Source organism: Chelonoidis abingdonii, chromosome 5, assembly GCF_003597395.2.
Source record: "Chelonoidis abingdonii isolate Lonesome George chromosome 5, CheloAbing_2.0, whole genome shotgun sequence".
Lineage (NCBI taxonomy): Eukaryota > Metazoa > Chordata > Testudines > Testudinidae > Chelonoidis > Chelonoidis abingdonii.
The window spans coordinates 110,385,268-110,410,184 of record NC_133773.1 but is presented as its reverse complement, the minus strand read 5'-3'; the positions used below and the strand labels follow the sequence as shown (position 1 = coordinate 110,410,184).

The 24,917-nt window shown below is 37.4% G+C and overlaps 1 protein-coding gene across 1 annotated transcript in view; it reads right to left on the bottom strand.

Annotated features, from left to right (window-relative positions):
- DHX15 (DEAH-box helicase 15) overlaps nucleotides 1–24,917 on the bottom strand; it is a 60,520-nt gene that overhangs the window by 12,159 nt on the left and 23,444 nt on the right. The window contains exons 6-10 of the mRNA XM_032795539.2: nucleotides 13,660–13,827; nucleotides 8,447–8,533; nucleotides 5,726–5,875; nucleotides 5,305–5,413; nucleotides 3,198–3,389 (exon numbers count right to left, since the gene is read on the bottom strand). Coding sequence (XP_032651430.1) covers nucleotides 3,198–3,389; nucleotides 5,305–5,413; nucleotides 5,726–5,875; nucleotides 8,447–8,533; nucleotides 13,660–13,827 — 706 coding nt within the window. The remainder of the gene's footprint in view (nucleotides 1–3,197; nucleotides 3,390–5,304; nucleotides 5,414–5,725; nucleotides 5,876–8,446; nucleotides 8,534–13,659; nucleotides 13,828–24,917) is intronic.

The window sequence follows — 24,917 nt, the reverse complement described above, 5'->3', positions numbered from 1 at the left end:
CCACACAGCAGTATCAAAGTGACAATAAATGTCTAAGAGCAAGTTTTTTCCAGAGAGGCTCTGTATGGACAGAAGTGCAGAAGAGAGTTTTCAAACTATATTGCACTAGTGCAGCTGGTGAAACTTTACTGCTAGTCTGCTGCTAGGTAATTTCAACCTTACATGTATTCTGTCACCTCCAGTAGGTATTGCTATCAGCACTGGTGCACAGAAACTTATGTGAATAAGAAAGTATCAAGAAGTCCAAGGTCATGATGGTAGCGGTAGTGGTGGAAGGTTAAACCGCCCTTTAGCACTTTTTGAAATAAAAGTCCCACTCTGAAGTTGATGAATTCTGCCTATCCTCAGTTTCTCTCATACACATGATTTTATCTCTAAAGCATGCTTTGACTTTTAATTCAAAACCAGAAATTAAGTGCCAAAGATCTAACAGACAAATGGACAATTTAAGTGCACAAATATTTACTGCAGCATCACTTAGCTCTATGGTCTGTCAACCTTTTATAAGCAACCACCCTATTTTGATAGGTTTGCAACATTAATTTTAGTTCATGAGGTTGAAAGTTGTTATAAAAGGTCTTCACCTCATTTAAAAAAGCCCACAGAGTTTGGTTTTTCTTTAAGTAGACAGCATCATAAGGTTTTGTAGGTGTTTAAGTTAATGTAATGCTGTGAAACATGCTGAAAGGAGAGCCCTGAAAGCCTATGTTCTCTCTTTTTCCAGTCATTTGGGATGTTTTGCACTTTTTCACAACTAAAGCCCACAAACCTAATTAGAAACACTATTCTAGATATCAGTTGTCTGTAACATAGACAACGACCTTTTGATTTTTATCTCTCATAAAAGGTAGTAGTAAATGCTACATTTAAAGACCAGCTATACTGCACAAGTTGAATACTGCATGAAATTCCAATAAAAGGTGGACATTGTAACAGCAATGTTAGTGGAAGAACCCTACTCTTCAATTCACAGGGTAACAAATCTGAAAGACCAATGGATCAAATACAATGTAAATGAAGATGTTTCTTCCACAACCCCACATCTTCAAAGTCCCATATTTGAAAATCAAGGAAATAAAAAAGTTAAAAAGGTAAGTCTAACTTGAACTAATAAAAACAAATTCTTAATCATGCTGTCACTTCATTGACTCACTGTTTTTCCTAGATGTGGCAGAGGTCTCCATAAGCCTGCAATTTAGCAAGTGCTACAAAGTATTCAAAACAGTGAGTTACGGATGAATAATATGGAATGCCCTTGCTTTACCTAGTTTAAATAAGCCTTCACACTCCTCAAAACAGCCTTTTTTAAGTGGAATTTATTGAATGAAGGTTTAACTAACTTATTTGCTATTGTGTTCAATAATTTGGCTATCCCTTCCTCCTTTTTGGTATTTAGTTCTTCCATTTAATCCAAATAGCTAATCTCTGAATGGATTCTGGACAACTCCTACAGGTGCTTTCTGCAACATGTTGTCACCAGCTCAGCTGTTTGCCTTGTAGAATGTTTTTTGGATTTTTGGTTTTAACAAACAGTAGTTTAACTACATCCAAGAAAGAGACCATCCTAAGCGGCCACCTTTCTATATATTACTATTTATCCTAATAGATGGTGGTGATATTTTTAAATGTAGGCTTGGAGGGGAGAAATATATATAGAAGAAGAAAAGGCATCTTGTCTAGACAAACAGATAGTGCACAACAAGCTGGGGTGTAAATCTACAGTGCACTACATGCAACACACTAACTGTCTGCGTGGACCCCACTATCTCCCACTAGAAGTTTCCTAGGATGCCCTCAGCTTTGAAATAGCAGCAGGTCAATGTCCCCTATTGTATGGTAGCAGGGACCACACAGTTAAGTGTGTGACATGCTAGTGCTCCGTAGAGTTAGACCCCAAATTGCTGTGTACTATTCATCTAGATAACCATAACACACTCAGTAGAAAACAAAAGGCAAGATATTAATTTCAAAAGTTTATTTGCCTTACACTTTCACTTCAGTATAACTTTTGGGGTGGGTAGGAAGGGGAAAGGAAAAAGTAACAGAAAAGGCAGGCACCAACCTACCACCACCTCCGCAAATAAGGCTATAATTTAGTTAAAAATGATTAGATTCTGCCCTGCCCATCTGCTCTGAGTCTGAACAGTCAAAAAACTCTGCAAACATTTTAGCTTGTTCTTACAAAACTTTCACATCATTAATATGCTGCAAGACTAAACTAAAGAAAGATTTTACACTTAGCCAAAACATTTTTTCTAATCATCTACATTAAGCTTGAACCATTTCAAGAAGGATCAGAAGTAAAATTGTATTGTAAACAAGTCTGTAAACCAATATTAATATCCTCATCACCACAATGGACTAAAACTTGCTGCCATCTTGTTAAGACTGAGCATAAAGTCAATTGTTCTATATAACTGGGGATTTAAACATGGAACCCACTTGACTTCTTGTTTTTTCCCCTCAGAAGACAAATTTCTTGACAAGCAGCTCTGCTACGGCATACTAACATCCATATTTTGCAGCAGCAAAATATAGCTGCGCAGACATATCCATTAAATGTATTATAGAATGAAATTTTCTTTTCCATTTTTGGAATATGTCACTACCCTTTTTGACTTTCCCTTTTACTTTGAAAACTTGGGAAATTTATGTAGTATTTATCTGAGTTTAAGGTTAGTAATTAATTTTTTAAAAATCAGATCACTTTGCGAAGAGTTGGGTTTACAAATTATGTAAAGGAATACCACAAATTAGACTGGGGATGTTAAAAATAAAGTGGCTGAATTGATACTTCTAGTCCTCAACAGAAATGGACAACAATCCTCATAGACATTTCTGTTCCAATGGCCTGGAATTCTTCCATACTAAGCAAAGCAATAGACATTTCTGTTCCAATGGCCTAGAACTCTTCCAGATTAAAAAAAAAATCAAGATATTTTAGCTACAATCTAGGAAGTCAAATTCTTGTTTCCCATTTCATGCATAGTGCATGTTTTAGAAGTGTTAATTTCATTTCTAAATTTTAACCCATTACGAATAATTCTATACAATAAGCTTCGAAAGGCACAATTCTAGCTTTATTAAAACGTGTGTTTGTAATAATTTATATGTACGGATGTTGGAAAACTAAAATGTTTTCTCAAATTGGAGAGCTGGGCTTTGTTTGGCATCTTTTTCCCTCCCCCTGCTATTACCTGACAACATGGCAGTAATAGATAGGATCTCATTAGAACAGTTGTAGTCACAACTTGCAATAACCATTTTAGCCAGCTGTGGATCCAGTGGAAATTCAGCCATCATGGATCCCAATTCAGTCAGGTCTCCATCATCATTTAAAGCAGCTAGATAATTCAAAAGCTCTAGGGCTCTCATCAAAGTTTCAGGAGCTGAAAGAAAAACACTCTATTAGTCAAGCTGCCTTTAGTAAGAAACAATGTGACAAAGTACAAGCTATTGTACACAATATCATTTTTCTTTCTGTAGTGGACCAAATACAGAACACAAGCAGTCATCGAATGCAATTATAGAGATCTAGCAACCAATGAATCACATAATACTCGAAGTTTGATATCAGAGATTTCTACACAAGATTCAAAGCCTTTTTTTTAAGAGAGCTAATTTACCCTATTAAAGATGGCTACAAGTTTATGATGACATCTGGGTTTCAACTGTAATGAACTTCAAAAATTTTACTACTAGAAAGCCTAAGCTTAATTCTTACTATTCTCTCTTTAACTTGGCGCATTTGAAAATGTGTGATTTTTATTTTTTTTAAATGAAAGTTTTTCTGGGTCTACAGAGAGAAAGTGCACGCAAACAAGTCCATACATATGAGACACGGCAAGAAGCTCTGTATTTGCTATAACCTGCAAAAAACGCAGTGTCAGAGGGCATGGTTTAACTATTGTTTTACTAATTAACAGGATGACCACATGTCCCAATTTTAAAAGGACAGTCCCGATTTTGGGGGCTTTTTCTTATATAGGCACCTATTACACCCCCACCCTCTATCCCAATTTTTTATACTTGCTGTCTGGCCACCCTACTAATTAAGAATATATTAAATTTACCTTGCTCAAAATTAAATATTACATCTCCATCCTGTTTCTTGATAGTTTTGTCATTCTTTCGCAAAAATTACGTTAGTAAAGTTTGCCATCTTCACCAACAAGAAACTCAATTTTTATTGCGAATAAACCTGCAGGCTGAGTTTTGTTTTGAAAAGTACTTTTCAGAATCCAGACACAAGTGGTATAAAGAGTGTCAAATATTTAGTGACATGGACATATTTTATTATACCAAGTGCGCTGACATGTCTGCCCCTTCCTTTAGTTTCATACAAAGTAAGTCCAAAGTCACTTTTTGAATACCAAACTATTTTAAGCTAGACTTTTAAAATAAAAAAAAATTTAAAAAAAAAAACAATAGATGCCTGCAGTCTCAACAAACGTCCTCTGGTCCTACAAAAATGCTATCCTTGTCCTCTGTTCCTCCAGATGAATGTATACAGATAAAGTATAAAGTAATACTATTAACCATTATGCACATCTCCTGCATGGGAACAAGGATTCTGACTTATTTGTATGACTGTATTCCAATGCTTAACAGGGACTTAAAAATACTGCCATATATCATTTTAAAAATCAGCGTCCAGCCAGGTATTTAAGCAGCAACATGAACTGGCTTCTTTTAAATTTTTAAAGATTTAATACTAAAATTAAATTCACAATTGAGCTAGAACTTTCATTTTATGCTTCAATATGCCAAAGTGTGCATTAAACTTTTAAAGTACTGGCCAATTTTATATACATGGGATTGTTAATTGATGTGCAATCAGATTGTGTAATCAAGGTGTTAAGTAAAAAAACCTCATTAACTAAACTAATAGGTTTTCTAGCACAGATGATTTGATCTTGCCTTATCCTCTCCAAACAGGGGGCTTGTCGTGGAACATCTTGTTTAAATAAAAAAGAAAGCACTCATGCAAGCAATGACAAAAAGATGAGTTGTGTTCTGTTTGTTTTGTTAGGGGGGGGGGGGGTTTGAGGGAGAAGAGGGAAGAGAGGAGGTAACAAAAGGGTGTGAGCAGTAAAAAACAGGATAACCGGGAGAAAGCTGATTATAGATAATGACAGAATAGTTAAAATACAACTGGCAGATAGAATGCTAGTTCATTTTATTAGTCTTTACTTACACAATATCCACTGATATTAAAATGTTCTAGAGTAACAGAAAGTAAACTACTTACAAAAGTACATCCACAAGCTATAATTCTAAACAAACCTGATATCAAATTCATACCTGGTGGGTCCATAAAATCGAAGTGCACCAAGTCATCTATACCAAGTTTTTTCAGTTGTAACACCACAGATCCCAAGTTGGATCTTAGAATTTCAGGGTAGGTGTTGTCCTGGCCCCCACAAAAAAAAAAAATAAAAAAAATACAAGTTTGTTTTCCACTTTAATTTTAATTCTCCCGCCTTTCCATCAACCTTAAATACCCTGGCAATATCTAGTAAAAGTGAGACACGGTGGGTGAGGTAATATCTTTTCTTTGAGCACTTTCTTTTTAAAGTCTGTGGGTTATGGAGTTGTTGTACTTTGTTCCACTTTTTGTTTTTGTGACGGGTGGAGTTACCAAGTTTTGGGAGGGGCGGGGGTTTGTTTCAGGTTTCTTGTATTGTAAAGCAATTTTTGAGATTCTACATTCAAGTAATCCTACCTGCATTTCAGTTTTGTATGCCTTCTCCGTATAAAGCCTGAAGCACTTGCCTGGCCTAGTACGACCAGCACGGCCAGCTCTCTGCTGAGCAGATGCTTTGCTGATCGCTGTCACCAATAGAGATTCAACTCTAATACGAGGATTGTATACCTATGTAATAGTGGAGTCCAAAGCAGGGAAAAGAAAAGTGAGTAACACACACATCAGTAAAAATGCTATGCAGGAAATAAAAAAGATGTTAGTCTACATTTTCAAACATTGCTTCTAACTGGAAGATCGTGTGAATTCACTAATGTCAGAGAAACTTTCGGCTACAGAAAACAACTGGATTGGTAATGGAAAGCTTCAAATACATATGCCCCTCTAAACTAAGAAATGTTTACTTTTCAACTCATTTGTTAACATCTTTTCCAGCTAGGCTCCCTGTCCACTTTTGATATGTGTGTGTATGTTTAACTTATAAGATTCTCATGGCAGGACTAATGTCCCTCCTTTGTTCTATATAGTGCGAAACACACTACTGGTGCTCAAATAATTCCATGCAAAAACAGATAGCCTCAATGTAATTATAAGGTTGGTTAATCAAGTACTGAGGGGTCAGGAAATCAAAAACTTGTAAAACTGTGCTGATGACATAAAGCAAGACTATTTCAAAACATAAGTAATCTGTCATGTAGTACAAAACACAAACTGGAAATTAAAGAACTTTCCTTACACTAGATACAATACACGTAGTCTGCAGACTTGCTTGAATTTTTGTTTAAAATCTATGTTAGGGTGTTACAAAAAAAATTAGTTCAGTAGTTATAAAGGTATGGACATCTAAAGAGAAGGCGCCAAGATCTAAGCTGCACTAGCTGTGAATTGATCTAATATATATATTCCTCAACTCAATAGCTTTAAACATTCACAAATATAATATTAAACTACTTGAACGTGTTTTCTTCAAAGCTAGTTTGTTCTGTAGATCAAGACAAAAATTACTACAACTTACATATAGGGTTATATTATAAATTAGTCTTGGCTCTACAGTTTATTTCACAGTGATTTTTAAGGCTCTCAAGAGACATATTTTGAAGTAGAAGTAAACTAAGAAGACAGTGTGGCCTACACACTAGAGCATTGAACCAGTACTCAGGAGGCCTCGGTTCTATTCCTGGCTCAGCCACTGCCCTGCTGTGTGACCTTAGGTAAGCCACTTTACCTCCTTATTTCCCATCTGCAAGTTGGATCTTTGTAAAGTGCTTTGAGAGCTAATGATGAAGAGTGAGGTATTTGTAGTAGTAGTAGTAGAATTTTATCTTTTCATTTGAATACTGAATTTGCTGAATTTTAGTGATGAATTTCTCTACCTTAATGTTGCATCAAAACAAGGGTCGTTTTTTCATGGAATTATTTTTTAAATTTGAAAAAATGCCAATGGATCTTCAATTTTATGATCTAGTTCTGTATGGGCTGATGCCTCCTGCACACACTGAGACATTGCCAAAGCCACCCTCTCTCAAAGGACTCAGAAAACAAACTCTGGGTCAGATTGTAAGGCACCCTCATGATTTAGATTGATTAAAAAAAAAAAAAATTAAGCACTTCACAATATTCCAACGTTTTCGACTGCTATAACTTTAGATTAATAAGCCACAAACACAGTCCTACTGTATATAAAAGTGAAAATATTTGGACATGCAACTTAAAACTTGCCCTATTTTTTCCAACACAGCTTTTGCTTAAATCTCAGTCTGCAAAAACAGGCGGAAATCAAATAATCAATCCAACCATTTTTTAGTTATGCATGTCCAATATTTGACTGCACCGATGGGATCTTCATGATTTTTCTTAAAACGTGGAAATCTCAATAATTGATGAACTGCATTTGCTCAAACTTTAAAAAAAATCATTTCTGGACTTGAAACTAAGACCATTCTAGCCCAAGAATTTCAGAAAAGCATGAATAATTACAAGGAGAGGGTTGGAGCAAGTCTGTAATACAAGTTAGACCACTTCTGTTGCTCCTCATCTCTGAAGTCAACACACAACAGTAATTTTCCTTTCGATTGAGTAGGACTGGACGCTAATTTTCAGTCCAGTGATAGCTCCTTCAAATGGCCTGATTTTCCTGTAGAAAACAACAAGGCAAAGCTTTCCTTTGGTAGGTGAATGTGCTACCACCGCTGCACTTTCAGCCCCTACAAACGGATCCTGAACTCTGTTGCACCACTATTTGTCCACTTGGTCAGCCACATCTTTCACACTCCCTTTCTAGAGAGACTGAACCTGTGCTGCTCCTCCTTCACCCCATACCTGTCCTGGGCACCCGTGCAAAAAAAACCCCAAACCTCTGACCAACACCCTGCTCCCTCACAAATAAAACACAATAGAAGCAAACATTTGGCTGCTGCTGCCATATGGTAAAGAAAAACATTTTATGTAAGAGCTGCAGAAACAAAATCCGGCACTGCTATTGGTGACATTACATAATAGGGAAAGGAAGGTCAGGGAAAAGAAAACATGGAAGTCTCTGTTCCTGTTTTCAGTTGGTCAGGCAAAAGCAGAGACATTCACAGCCAGAACACCAAAGGCCTAATCTTCCCCTCACAATATGAGATATCTCTTTTACAGAAGACATTAAACAATATTTGTAGAAATTAAAGACATGTGCAAGTCAGGTTCCCAAACATTTTCTGCCCTAATTAAGCACGAAGCAATTTAGGTTAAGACATTTACCTTTTGCTTAGCAAATCCAGGATCAATCACGAACACAACACCATCTATTGTTAATGATGTTTCGGCAATATTTGTGGATACGACAACCTGTAGGGAAAATAAAATAAAAAATTTGTACATCAAGATACAGATATTATAGTAAATATAAACAACTTAAACATGCAATAATACATGCAGCTATGATGAGAGCAGCAATTCAGTATCCACACTAACTTTCTGAAGTCTTGAGAGCAAATTCTCAGTTGCACTACGTTAACCATCATTTAGAGCTGTGACCTAGGACAAACAAGAATAAATCTCACTGGAACCTATAAACTGGCATTCTGCTGATGAGAAAGCCCTGATTTTGTCCACTAAGAACTCCCCTCTCTCCCTTATTTTCTCCATTGAAAACTCAATAAAGTTACAAAACATGCCAGTTTAAAAATAAAGTTCAAAGAGCCAATACTTTATACTGATGTTAATCATGGCTTTACACCTCTGTTTCACACACTGCAGGTCCAAATCTATTAAAATGAATGTTACCTGAACGATTCAAAAACGTATAAAATCAGTGAAAACTAGTTAACTAGAATTGCAACCACGTGTTACACAATGTACTACAGAGGATACAAATATGAAGCTTTTCCCCAGTCAAGACCTGAATTCAGGGTTCTGAATATTTTCTGCATTTCTTTCCCTCCTGTGGGTGCTAATGAAATCCTCTATTAACAATCACAGAACCCTGAATTAAGATCTTGGTAAGTAAACTCCAGAAATGTCCATGTGTAATTACTCAATTTTAAAAACAGTCATCACAGGTCATATTTTTAAAATTATTGCAATAAAACAGTTGGACATTTAGAGTCCAACTTGTGTTAAATCAAACTGATTTTCATGACAAGATTCCATTCACTTAAATTATACCTGTGTGTGTATAAGAATTAAGTGGAACACACTCCACCATAAAGCATTAAGTTGTCATTGAACTACAGTGACTGTAAATAAATGAAGTTAAAAGTAATTCTTCTACATGTTTTTTACTTGTTTAACTACAAAAGTAACATCTCTAGAACTTCTCTAGCGTAACACAAAGGGAATTTAAACATGCCTTTCACCTGTGAATTGCAAAGTATTTTATAATGGTAAATATCTACATTTGATGGATTAGAAACTTGAGGCAAACAATATTTGTCCCAGAGAAGACGAAGTCAGTGACAGGATATAGCCCCCCAGCTCCCTTCCCCTAACCGCTTTGCTACTCATTACCCCAGCAAGAAGATTTCTATGCAAGCCCATACTGTAAATGCTGCTACACAGTTAAAATAATACATAAGTTGGAAAGTACTTCTGTACTGAACTGGAATTGTATCAAACTCAAACAAGAAACAGTACGTCATACAGAACGGTTCAAACAAAAATTAATACATTCATCCAGATGTCATCAGTACAAACTCGCCACTTAAATAAAAGCCATAAATACTTGAACAAATTAAAATTATAAGAGAACAGCTTGATTTATTTTCACATTAATTCTATTAATTATTTAAAATGTAAATTAAACTAGTGTCTGTGTTAAAGGGTTAAATTAATCCACCTCCATAAACTACATACACACCCTGTTCCAGCTTGCTATGAGATACTTAATTGTTTATTATAAATACATTTTTATATGAGCCTAACATGCATAACATTTTTAGCTCTGCAGATGTGCTTGGCATCCATGCCCACATTCCAGAAGTCCCAACTGGGAGTGGAAGCCTTTGGTTCCACCCATAACATTTAATATTCCCCTGAAGAGCCTATTGCCAATTAAGGCACTTCTGCTGCTGAAAACTGTATGGGCTCACTTTGCTCCTATGTGCTCAGTCCACATAGATCCAGTAATAGTTATTGCACGTCACAATCTCCAAAGATGCCACTCAGCATATCAGGTGAAAAAAATATGCACTGCCCAAACCTATTGTAAGTTTCTATTGTAAATGTCACTTGAAACTAAATGATAAGCATACGTGCTTAACGCTGTTTTAAGTATGTAAAAGCCTTTGAAAAAATCCGACACTTAACACCAAAATGGAAGTTAAAACATGAAAAATTGTTTTGAAATTAAAAGAATAAATCGGTGCTCAATTACACAAAATATAAGTTATGACTATTTAACAATTTACCTGGTTCTGTAATTACAAAGTGGTTCTATTAACTTGATATTTAAGTACCTATTTAACAATTTGCTTCACATAATTTTCTTTTTAGAGACTTGTTTAGTTATTTATTTGACTATTAGATTAAAAATCGTATTTCTATATACAATGGCTTTACCCAGTGCCTCCATTGAATTTGAAACTGTTTATGACAATAAAACAACTTGGGATTTCAATTCTGGTGTGCTCTATTTACATAGGTCAATTGACAAGAGTAGACTTTCATGATACATGACCAGAGTTCTCTTTTCATTTATTCCAAATATGTTATAAAAACATTCTGTTTTTAATATATATTTGATCAGTGAAAAGCAATCAACTAATAGGAAACGCAAAGTATCCTTCCATTATAAGTGCTGGAACTAGGGGTGCTGGAGGTGCGGCTGGCTTGAAGGGGATTCCATTATAAACAGGGTTTACAATTTGGTTCAACGGCTCTCAGCACCACCACTATAAAAATTGTTCCAGCACCCCCACCTTCCATGAGACAGCATGAATAGCACATACGGCAGCAGATCTCTGGCATACTGATCTGAAGGAAAACATGCTCCTCTTTGCCCATATGCCAGGTAACAGTTTATTCAGTAATTGCAAGGGAATAGATCTAATCACTCTTTATTAAAAAAATATAAAAACATGTAACGGGTCTGTACTTTGTGTTTATGCCAGCAGTGGGGGGCCTACAACAAAGATATTTACTGATTTTCTCTAGGGTTATGCCAAGGGATACAACAATTTAGTCTCTCTCCAATTTGACTACAGCTTTGCTAAATGTTAGGCCTGTTAAAGAATTAAGCTATACAACTGTCAGACCTGACTTTAAAATATACCTGAATTAAGATATTATGCTTGTGTAATATAGTCAGATTCCTTCTTTCTATAATGAAATGCTTAATTAATAATACCAAACCTTTTGAAATGTGCCTGCAAAATCTAATAATTTTAGAGGAACTGGAGTTATCATGACAATTATTGTGTTTATTTGCTTTGCAACCACTAGGAATGGTTGGCAATTTTTTTTAAAAAAACCTATGAAGTAACTTAGGGGCCCAAATTCAGTCTGAAAAGTGATGTGGGCTCCTAAATCACTTGTTTTTAAATTTTACAGCCTTAAAAATGTGATTCTAATTTAAAAGATTTTAAACAGAGTAATTAGACATCAATACAACACTTGGAAAAGTATAACATGATGGCATCGAAGCAGCATTGCTTCTTGTTTATCTAATCTTGGGTTAACAGAAAACTTGGCATATATAGTTTATACTTTGAAAAAATATCTTAAAAGTATGATTATCTAAAACAAGCTATCTGAAGGGTAAGTACACCAATACTGGCTGTACCAATAACTTTCATACAAGATGCTATGCCATAAACCAAGTTCTGGCCTTGTTCCATCCACACAGCTAAAATTCAGAAAATCACCTTTCATCTGGACATTTTAACTCCCAACAACCTGAGGCTGCACTCTGGGTTGAGTATTTTGGCCACTAATAAAGATCCAGAAATCAGAATTTATTTAACAAGTTAATAAAACATAAACCAGAAGAGAATAAAGCTTACTTTTTCATTACTATATTGGCTCTGCAGGAGAAAAATAGTAAGCATTTCTGTCACTAAAGCAACCAAATACAAATCAGACTAGAGAGAGAACAGGCACCATTTTTACTTAGATACTTTAGATTAGAAGCCATTGCCTGCATGTTTTTATGACTGATTTTGCCCACAATTTATACTTTTCCAGTCTAGCAATCCTTGTAACACAATACTTGCTAAGGTTAGATGCATTGTTGAACACTAGCACTGGTTTTGTCAGCAAGGGATGCTTAAAGCTGTGTATCTGTTATGCACTTATCAAGAAAACCAGACATAAAGGAAAATTTAATGAAATACAATGCTATCACTTGTTCATCACTGAAAAGCAATTTCATTTATTCAAGTCATTTACTAATACAATCTTGTTGCTGCATTAGGTTCATGATTTCAGATTGTATGCTTTCTGCAATCAACTTCAATAGGAAAAAAGGAGCATTTCACTAGATTTAATAAGTGATTTATTCATCCAGAGCACAAGAAGTTGTCACTAGTATTCTACATACACTGTACTGCACTGAAAAGGCAATAATCAAGGAACAAACCCTGCCTAGAGCACATACAATGATTCAGCTTTGACCTTCAAAATCTTCTGTTCAACTTTGTTACAATTTAACATAGCCAGTGTAGAGTCCAATATTTACGTGACCTTAATTTTCCACATAGTTTTTTTAATCTAAGTGACTTCTACTGTCATTTATATCCAGATGCACCAAAACTACCAATCTCAGGTCGTAACATGTAATTTTTATGGTAATCCCAATAGGCCAAAGGAGTTAGTATAATAAAGGAAAGGGGATCTCAGTTCAGGGTATTTCCCAGAGAAGGAAAAAACGGCTTCTGACTTCCATTATTATTATTTTTTGATTGTTTATCTTAACCCATGGAATTCTTAAAAGACTAGAAAAAACAAAAATCAAGAGACCTTGCCTTACAGCATCCCTTGAAGAGCAACAGATAAGGATTCTGCTGAGACCAAATTCCACATTCAAGATCCCTTAACTGGCAACCCACTGCATTTAAATAAGGATTTTGTCAGATCCTGTTTCAGCTGATTTGAATTATCATGGTATTCGATGAGCAAAGTATTTTCTGATAGCCAGGTCCCATTTGATTCAGAGCGTTAACATTCAACAATTCAGGGCTTTGTAAGTGGAAGTCTGTGCCTTGAACTGCACCCGGAAATAAACTGAAAGCCAGTGCATATCAAAGCAAATGTAATATTTAATTTGACAGCATCCCTGTAAGTCCTTAACCTAAGAAACATTTGATTACATTGCTCAAGACTGCTTCAAAATAAGAGTTGAGACTTAGCTTTCTATTTGTTGCTGTCCGAATACATTTGATATTAACGGAAACTCACTATATTTAATCCCCCCACTACTATAACCAGATAGATAGTAAACAGCACACTAAGGTACAAACATTTTCGGATACAATTACCTTTCTTCCTATTGCTCCACTTGGTTTTTTAGGAGGAGGAGGTTCAAAAATCCTCTGCTGTTGCTGTGGAGGAAGCGTGGAATATAACGGAATGATTTTGATGTCACCCACTTCAGGACCCAAATCATCAATTTCACGCTTTATCCTCTTACAGGCTTCATCAATCTCCTACAAAGCAAAAGTTGGTAAGAATAAAAAGTCATGAAAAGACTTGGTTTATTTTAAAAACTTTGCATGGCAACTAAATTATTTCCAGCTATAAAACAGCAGATATCATTTTTACTTTTAAAACAAATCTGGGTGCTTGCAGAACTTCCAGAGGGATTTCCACAACAGTCCATGATACATGTTCATTAGAATACAGAAGTTGAGGTAACAACCTTATTTGCATTCAACACCCTTTTTCTTTTAGTCAGTTTCCTAATTAATTCTCTATAAATTGTACTAAAATTGAAATCTCTCACCCAGGAATATTAAACTGCATTCATGACCTTTTCAATTTTCACAATCTAAAAGAAATTGATGTGCAAGATATTTTAAATAAGCCAATTAAGCTTTAATGTCACGTTTCACTAATGCAATTATATGGAAGATTTGCTTCATTGTACCTAATGAGAACAAACACCTTTACAGTATAAACATGGATGTTCAAAAACCAGAGAGAACCCAGTCCAATATTTTAGAGTTTCTTTTAAAATTCCATCTGAACTCAAAATCACTGAACTATTCTCAATCAATCTGAATGAATGCTGGAAGAACATATTTTGCGCATTTCTATAGTACCATGGTATCTAGTTTCTCAACTACAGAAAATACTTAATGCTGCCCATTCATTTACAACTCAATTTTACTTTAACATAAATTTCATTTAAAATATGTGAAATGACCCCTAATTATGGGAAGGTTTAATTAAAATAGGAAATTATAATAGCAGAATTTTAGGCCAGTTGCTAGTGATCCAATGAAATATTCTCCGAATAGGAAACTATAGCAACCTCTGTTGGTATAACTGAAAAAATGTCAGTATTAGCTACTGAGAGATCCCCTAAAGAGCCTTCACACTAAAGAGGGCTGAAATGAACAGTTTTGCTTAAAAGAGGAAAACAGTGTTTAACAAAAGTCAAAAATTACTTCAATGTATGTCTAAATAAGGCCAGAGATCCCTCACCTTATATAACTACAAGGAGTCCTGTGGCACCTTATAGAATAACAGACGTATTGGAGCATGAGCTTTCGTGGGTGAATACCCACTTGCATCCTACGAAGTGGGTATTCACCCACAAAAGCTCATGCTCCAATACGTCTGTTAGTCTATAAGGTGCCACAGGACTCTTTGCTACTTTTACAGATCCAGACTTACACGGCTACCCCTCTGATAATTATATAACTAAGCGCCCTTTGTGGATTATGCTGTTAAATTGTCCGATTAACCAAGAAGAATATTTTTTTTTAAAGTTAATCTAAGTCTCTGGAATTCTCTCTCTGAACCAAAGGTAAGAAGGTTAAAGTTACTTCTCATGTTAAAGAAAGCAGCAACGTATTGCTGAAACATCTATTAGATGGAACCTATAAAAAACCATGGGAAATAAAGCAACATTTTACTAGTGTTTCACTTTCCTGCATATTATTATTTGATATCAATTCAGTGTTTACAATTTATAACACTATGTGCATCATTTTACAATGTTGACAGATGAACATCCTACGTCAGCACAACGAAGCAGAAACTACACATGGTTTGCCAGCTTTCTTCTGACGTTAGTTGAAGTGATATCTGGTTATACAGACCTACGTTTCAGATCTTCTTGTAAGTTTAAATATCAGAGAGGTAGCCATGTTAGTCTGGATCTGTAAAAGTGGCAAAAAGTCCTGTGGCACCTTACAGACTAACAAATTGGAGCATGAGCTTTCGTGGGTGAATACCCACTTCATCGGATGCATGTATTCACCCACGAAAGCTCATGATCCAATACGTTTGTTAGTCTATAATGTGCCTTTGTAAGTTTAAATATACTAGGTACTTAAGATAAACTTCTTCTAGACAAAGGTAAGCCTTGCAAATTCCATGTTTATTTTCATAAAAAGTCTCCAAGAATCTGGGCTAAAATGGGCTACTGGTCTGTTAAACAAAGGAGGAACTTAAAGTCTTAAGTCAAACTGCTTCAATAGACTCAAAGAACCTATACTGTAGCTTATGAAATGGGTGAATATTCAGAAATGAGTAGCTAGCTCAATGCAGAAGTCAATGAAGCTGTTAGGCACACTGCCCTTCCTGAAGTTGGAACCACACTTACCAATGTCCAGCGTACTTATGTTATCTAGGCACTTCCATTACAAATATTAACAAAAGTTAAATATGTCACTGGTAAAATCAACAGTCAAATGATAAAATAAATGCACCTTGCATCACACCTTGAAAGTCAAAAGACAAGCTCTGATGGGATGCCACTAACAAATGCCAAAGACTGGCCCCCTCAAACGATAAAGCCCTGCTGCTGGTCACAAAGTGCTTAAATTTTAATACTAACCGTAGCAATCTCACAACTAATTTTATGTTTAAACTGAGTTTAAGAGAAGCAAGCAGTCTGTCAATAAGCAGCAAATAAAAAAGCCAGGTGTCTTTTTCAAAGCCACACATTTCTCTTCAAAAAAAGAGAAAGCTGTATTCTGTACCAGCTGGCGCTTCCGAATATAATTTCAAGAGAAGACTATTTTAATGAGTTCTGATTAGGATAACACAGAAATGACAAATGCATGGATGACCATTACTATAGTTACCGTGTGGACCTTATAATCTCCTTCCCAGCTACACATGGTGAAGGGCAACAATGGCTACTTCTAGTCTAGAGCAATAATGAACTCAGGAAGATCCTGTGGCTACAAACCATTTTGATGGAAAGACGTGGAGTGTCTCCATCCTCAATAGATGGCATATTATTTCTCTAAATGCTTCCCCCCTGCCAACAAGCACTACTTTAGCCTTATCTATAACCAGCTCCCTTTCTTCCAAATCATTGCCTCTCACATACTAGGGGTCTGCAGCACATAAAAGCATTTAAAATATTCACTTTCAACTATGAGCAAAACAGACTTTTCAAAGAAAAGAGAGCTCATTTCTAAAAAGTGGTCCTGAGATATGCTAATTTATAAATGTATACTAACAAAAATGTGCTATGAGAGCATTAAGGATTCACAGCTAAGCATTCAAGAATCAAGAAATGCTAGAGTTAAGGCCATAGGCGTAACTTTAACCCTCTCTATGGACACATTACAATGTCTTGAATTACACAACCATGCTGTATTTTTCAAGTACCAAACAATTTTTTCTTACAACTTTTTCTTACAATCATTGTAGCATCTTGTACTACTCCGTGGATTGCAAAGTGATTACATAAACACGAGAGGTTTCTCCGGAGCCCTTGCTTCATTTACTATTCATTATTCAGAGAAAATTTTTTACAAGGCTGTAGATAAGTCATAGGGTATGATGCATGATTTGAGAAAGAGCATATGATCAATGAAACTTCACCATAACGTATTCACATAAAGAGACATCTCCTAAAGGTGTACATTAAATTAAGCTTTGAAAGAGGCTAGGTCCCATGTACATATCATACAACATGCTCATTCACCACAAGCTTCCAGTAAACACTATGTACATATATAGCTGTTACCATCCATAAATACACAGTGCATGCCAATTACACTCCATACCTATTTCATTAGAATTTTGCCTGTTGCAGTTGCATTTAATGTAGATGAGCGGAGAGCAATTTTTAAAGACGTATAATTTGGCAAAATCAAAATCAATTTTCACCAAAACATTCAAGAAAGAGCAAGACCTACAAGTGCAGGCTACATACTGTAATACTTTACTGAAAGAGCATTTAAGCAAACTAGGGAAATGTGGTCTAGATGAAATTACAATTAAGTGGGAGCACAACTGGTTGAAAAACCCTACCCAAAGGGTAGTTATCAATGGTGTGCTGTTAAACTGGAAGGATGTATCTAGTGAGGTCCCAAGGAGGTCTGTCCTGGATTAGGTGCTAAATATTTTCATTAATTATTTGAATAATGGAATGGAGAGCATGCTTATAAAAATCTGGAGATGACACCAAGCTGAAATAGGTGGCACGCACTTTGGAAGACAGGATTAGAATTCAAAAAGACCTTGACAAAATTGGAAAGTTGATCTGAAATAAACAAGATAAATTCAATAAAGACAAGTGAAAAGTACCACACTTTGGAAGAAAAAAAATAAAACAAATGCACAAATACAACATGGGGAATAACTGGCAAGAGAGTTGTACCACTGAAATAGATCTGTGAGTTAAAGGGAATACAAACTGAATACAGTCCAACTATGTGATGCAGTGGTGAAAAAAGCTAATATTATAAGGTGTGTTTAATTGAATTGTCATATAAAGACACTGAAGTGGCCTCAGATAAAGCAATCTGTCCAGTTTTGGGTGCCATACATTAAGAAAGATGTTGACAAAATGGAGAGAGAGTCCAGAGGAGAGCAACAAAAGGTTTAGAAAACACTTTATGAGAAAAGGTTAAAAAAACCTGGGCATGTTTAGTCTTGAGGAAAGACAATGAGGGGACCCGCTAGTCTTCAAATATGTATAAAGACAGTAATCAAGAGTTCTCTATGCACTGAAGGTAGGATAAGAAATAATCGGTTTAATCTGCAGCAAGGGAGATTTAGAAAGTCTGGAACAGGCTAACAAGCAAGATTGTGGAATCCCTGTCACTGGAGGTTTTTAAATGTAGGTTAGACAAACACCTGTCAGGGATGGTCTAGGACTAGATATACTTAGTCCTGTCTCAGCACAGGGGAATAGATTAGATCACAATGACCCATCAGTGGAACTGGTCTCTAAGATCTCCCTGATACAGTTTGGAAGGCAGCAAGCTGGTTCCTGGTATCAAAGAGGTTGAGAAATACCGGATTAGATAACCTCTCGAGCTCTCTTCCAGCCCTACATTTCTGTGATTCTGCATACTATTGTAGTGTTTAAAGACTTACTACACTAATCTGAATTTCTCAGAGTTCCTTAATATATCTACTACCAGCTGTTATTCAATTTAAAAGGCATCTGAATACTCAGTTCAAACCTTCACATGCACTCAATGATACAGAACTAAAAAAATAAGGCACTCTATGGCTATGCTACCAAATGTGGGGTGTCTGGGCCTTTTAAGCTCTTCAGGAACATGCCCTAGCAAGGAAGAGATATTGACTTAGATACCCAAGTCATATTAAACTACCACGGCTTGATAGTTTGTAAAGCAGAAGGTGAGCAAGAATTCCAGCCGGAAAGATCAATTTCCCAGACATCTTGGTAATTTATGGTAGTTTTGTGAGATTGTCCAAAGCCCATATTTTATTTTCCAGAAACATAACTAAAGAAGTTGGGTTTAGGTGCTAGGTTAAAAAAAAATTCAAATTCTTAAACTTAAGCAATCTGCCTTCCAAGAAACTGGCAGGCAGAGACTGGTGTTATCCATAAATCCTTGGCCATAACCATAAGACCTTTAAATTCAACCAGACCGAGTACCTATCAATGTTCCAGGTTAGATGACAACCTGGAGATCTTGGAAAGCTCTATATCTAATGAGCCATAATGAGGTCTTGAAAGGATTTAAGCATTTTCCAGACCTGTCAAGCAAGTGTCCCAATCATCATATCCTCTAGAGAAAAATATAATGTTGTTGGGATTATAGCCTGAAGTGTTTTCCTCATCTGTGGATTCCCAGTAGACTCTCTGTGGAGGCTAATCAGCAGGTTAGAGGCTGATCTCTCAGATGTTGTTGTATGGCTGGGGGCGGGGGTGTAGCAGAGGGGGAGAAACAGGACTAAGCAGTGATCTCTACTCCTATTCTACCTCTGACTGGTGGCCCCAAAAGTGGGTGGCCATGAGACCCAAGTGCCCAAGAAATACAGCTGGAATAAGAATAGGGTGGTGAACAGATGGTCCATGTGAAAAATAAGACTAGAAACCCTGAAGAAAGTTGACTGTGCTACGCTGTGCCAAAAATGGAATTGAGAAAGAGGAAATCTGAAGCAAAGGGTCCACAGAGCAACCCAATGACTCCATCCCAGATGACATCAAAGCAGATTACAGTAGCCCTCTAATTCATTCTTTGTTTTATTTTAAGTTCCGTGTCTACCACCCTACACTTGGTTGAATCAAGGTAGGCATCTACTTGGCTGCATGGAAGACAGAGCTTGAGATGGGGATAGAGTGGAAGTTCTCTACTTGTATCTCCTCTTAATGAGGGTGTGGAACTGGAACTAACCCAACTCTGGTTATGGCCTAATTCTCAGAACGGAGGATGAAGACTTAATTTTTCCTGCTTTCCTCTGATCTCTCTCCAATTTGTCCATTTCATTCCTAAATTGTGGTGTCCAGAACAGGACACAGTACTCCATCTGGGGCGTCACCAGTGCTGAGTAGCCTAAGTCTCAATAATGAAAAGGAAGGTTTCAGTGTAGAATAGTGGTTTTCAACCTGCGGTTCGCAGACCCCTGTGTAACTGCCAACTATGTCTAAGATTTCCAAGGGGGACTGCACCATCATTCAAAATTTTTTAGGTGTCTGCAAATGAAAAAAAAAAGGTTGAAAACTACTGGTGTAGGACACAAAGCTACGCTCTTGGCTTCCCAAACCTGGCAGGCAGCATTGATGATCTTTCTGAAATAGACTTAAGCATGCTCTGGGATCAAGACTTCCAAAAAGAGCCTGGAACCTGCTCCAACTTCAAATCTACCCTGGAAGCTCATACAACTTTTCATCAGCCTGGAGCTTGAACAGATAAACATGATCTTTGCAGGAATGAGCGGTGAACTGCAAGCAGGCAGAAAACCTGTTGGAAAAATTTCCTTGATCTAAGCATCGTGATTATCTGGTCTAGTCTGGACATCTTCCCCAAGAAGGGTAGTCATTAAATCTAGTAATTTTCCCCACATCCTGTGATTATAGTAGAAAAAACTAACCCACTTAGGGATACACGGGATAAATTTTTGGTTCAGTTGAAACCTAACTGCCTAAACACTTAAAACCAGTTTTAATTATTTACATTAAAACTAGATTTTAACTAGGGGGAAAAAAAACAAAACAAAATACAAGTAATCACCAATGAGTTGAAAGTTCAAGGATTGGTTCAGCTACTTTAAAAACTGAGCATGCATGAGGGCTATGCCTCCTTATATAGCCTTACCTAGAGTATTCCATAGCTGAAAATGAAGTCTGCACATCTACTGGTAATTTAAGCTTTCCTAGGGGCCCTGGGCTTATGCAGCATGCTGGTGCTTCTCACAAGCAAGCACTGACAATACTCAAAGAAGCATAACTGAACAATGCAAACATATATTCTCAACAATGCTGTTAGGAGTCTGCACTTCATAGAAACATTTAAAGACAATTTCTTTTTCCATAGGTACTATCCATGCTAATATCACGAAAGCCTGATCACAGAGCTTGCCACAGAATCCAAAACTTACAGGTGAACGGTTAAGCTTTGAGTATTCAGCCCAAGAACTGATTTGTGACCACATATGGATTTATACTGAAAGACTAACTGTAAAGAGTTAAGCTTCATAGAAACATACTTCATGTAACCCTAAATGGCACAACTGAATATGCAAGTAGACAAAAGGCAAAAACAGCAGCAGTCCTGAATCATCATTCCTCCCAATGAGTGATGAAAGCTACAGTAACTTTATCTAAGAGTTTAGTTACTGTATAAAGGCCATCGTCTACCTTAGATCTTTGTAACAACCGCTCACTTTTATTGAAAGATCTGCATAGATTGAGAGTAGTATTAGACAGTAGCAGCATGCAAAAAGAGCAATGGACACTTTCTACGCACAAATGAATATATCAGGGGTTCTCAAACTGTGGGTCGGGACCCCTCAAGGGGTTGCGAGGTTATTACATGGGGGGTCACAAGCTGTCAGCCTCCATCGCAAACCCTGCTTTGCCTCCAGCATTTATAATGGTGTTAAATATATAAAAAAGTGTTTTTAATTTATAAGGAGAGGGGGGTGTCACACTCTGAGGCTTGCTATGTGAAAGGGGCCACCGGTACAAAAGTTTGAGAACCACTGGAATACATAATCTTTGTTCAAAGATTGTAGTGTTACCTGCCCAAAAACGCAGTTAACAGAGTTAAGGCAGCTCAGCGGTGCCTCGTGCCCTTCCAGATTGTCTAGTTCAGCTATGCTCAAACCTCTGAAAACCAGGAAATTAAAAAAGTTAGGGCACTCACCAAACCCACAATGCAACCTTAACTCTGCCTTCTGGAGTTGAAGAAAGCCATTGGGAATGGCTCAGTAAGGTAATGCCATGATAAGCAGACATGAAGCATTAAGAAAAGGCACCATTGCTTATGTTATGTTTCACAAATTTGAATTCTAGCATTTATTTGCATGCACTGCTGCTGAGTCTAGTGTTGGTGAAGTAGCTATATTGAATGGTGGAAGGGTTAGTTGGATCACACTGACGAAGGTGTCACTACGAGATGAGGAAAGGTGCCCAAGTAACTTGACAGATCAAATATGCTTCATTTCAGTACTAAGTTCTGTAGATCATGTCAGAGGCACACAAGGGTGTCTTCTTGCCAGCGGATTATAAACAGTGTTGGCATACATGAGGGGTCACCACAGCTTAATGAAGGGATTGTCTTTATTTCTGGTTATTGGAGAGTAGAGAAACTTCAAGTCCCGGAAATGCAATGAGGCAGTACTGGGCATCCTTAATTCTACATTAAAGCTTTTAGGCAGTTTATTTAAAAAAAAAAAAAAAAATTAAAAAGGAAAATTACCCCTCTGTACTCCCAGGTTCCACAGCCCAACTCTCCCATTCCACTGTCTCTGGCTCCTTACCAATGACGTAACCAGCTACAAAGGGCACTGGCTGCACGTTAGTCCCTTTACTGCCCCTGAATCATCACATCTCTCTGCAGGTCCAGTCCTCACTTCCCAGCGCACCTCCCCAAAGAGGAACAAGCATCAGCCAGGGCCCCAGCAATGGAGGAGCCGAGCAGAAAATTTAGGACTAGTGCAGGGACTGACATGGAGTCAGTGGGAATGTGTTCTGAAGAGGAAAGAAATGGAGGGTTTCGGCAGCACAGCTGTAGCCCCCAGTACATCCCTCCTTGCACAGCTCTAATCACATCCTTTCCTCACCACACTCTTCCACTGCTTGACCTCCTCTTTTCCACTAGAAGCAGAAGAGGGAAGGATGAGGCTGATGTTCCTTCAACGCTGCTCAAGGCAGCATGCAAATAGGAGGGAGTCCTGGGTTCTTTCCCCTGATCAGTGAGTACTGGAAGAATAAGGAGCCCTGGAGTCCCTTCTCTTGGTAAAGCAGCTATGGAGAGAAATTACGGTGGATAAGGAGGACAGAGACGGCTCCACTTTCCTTCCCCCACAAGAATATCTGACTTTCCTCCTTATGATTCTGCTATGTCAGTAACTCTGAGCTCTCGAAGAGCTATGGTCCTTTTGAGGACAATTCCTTATTCACCAAGGACTCTCAGAAAAGTTACTTTTTTGAAAACCCTGTTCTTTGTCAATGCTCTAGTCACTGAACTGGGTTTTCAAGAACAGTGTTTGCATGATCCCTTATACTAATAAGGGACAGAGGTGGAGACTCCCTGCCTTGCATCCTCCTAAGCTCCCAGCTCCTGCACTGCTTCAATATTCCCATCAACCCCATATTCCTCCTCATTGCTCCAACCCCAATATTCCTTAGCAGCACCAAAAAAGTTAAGAATCTGATAATGTTATGATCAGTTCACATTATGGGCACAGTTAATCCCTTTACCAAAATGCCGAGCAACTTGCTTTCTTTAGATCATACTCAGTTCCATTGTTCAGGAAACAGCTGAGGATCACAAGTCATGATTACATAAACCTAACTGCTTATTAGAATCTTGCATTTTCTCTCTCATGTTAATTTGCTTGACAAGTAAAATCAGAGCCTGTGATTTTCGAGCACTTTAAAATATCAACTCAAAAAAGGCAAACCTTCCCGAAGAAAGCAGACAATGAACAGCCCATGTCCACTGCCCGTTTTCTGAAAGTTGCCATACGTAGGACTTGAACTCACAGTACATGGGTGTTGCTCAGATTCAATGGCCACAGAATATCACCTGGAGTCACTTAGGCCTGGTCTAGAGAGTGTGTGTGCGTGCGCTCGACGTAAGATACGCAACTTTGGCTATGAGAATAACGTAGTTGAAGTCAACGTATCTTATTTCGACTCACCTCCTGTTTTCACGGCGGGGGATCGACGGCCGCAGCTGCCCCGTCGACTCTGCTTCCACCTCTTGCCCTGGTGAGGTTCTGGAGTCAACAGGGAGCGTGTTACAGGCTCATTTTATCGCATCTAGACAAGACGCGATAAATCTATCCCCGATAGATCGCTACCCGCCAATCCAGTGGGTAGTGTGGATGTACCCTTAGCTACTTGACAGCACACTGCTGACTAATGTTCTGGCTCAAAATGAGCCCAAGTTTTGCAGCATATGCACATTTCATTCTGGTTCATGACTCAGGCTCAACTTTACCTTGATTTCTAAACTTTATCCAGAATAGCTTTGAAAATATTGCTTCCCCATAGGGGCAGTGGGTGCTAGGGCACTAGATGAGAAATTCTGAACAAGTGAGATTAGTTTGGGTAGGATTACAGTCAGAACCTGATTCCCAATGTAGGCAAAACATTAAAGTAATCAGTTGATTTTTAGGGGAACTAAATCGGGAATCCCTTGCTCAAATGACCCCATATTTGGAGTATTAATCTTACCCACATCCCCATGATGTACAGCAAATTTCAAGAAAATCTGAGTAAGCATGTATATTCTAGAACACTTAGAATAAATATCTTTTAAACAGTAAGTGAGACTCAACTACAGAGCAGAATTACTGCTCTGCTAGAATGTGGGTTTACTTTAATGCAAACCTTAAAAATGTCATTTCTTCATTCTCCATAGAATGGACTCTTCTTACCTTTTATGCAAAAGACTTCTTTGCTAGAAGGAGGGAGCTAAAGATGAAGAAGAGAGAACTTACAGAGTGTCTCCTTGGCAACATGTCATGAAGTAGACAGAGAGAGGAAAAAGCAAAAAGGAATAGATGTGGATTGATAAGTAACATACTCACTACATCAACTAACTTTTGTCCTTTGTAACCAAGATATCTAGCATGTTCTAGTAAGATGGTATGTTCTTTGCCTAGACAGGAATGA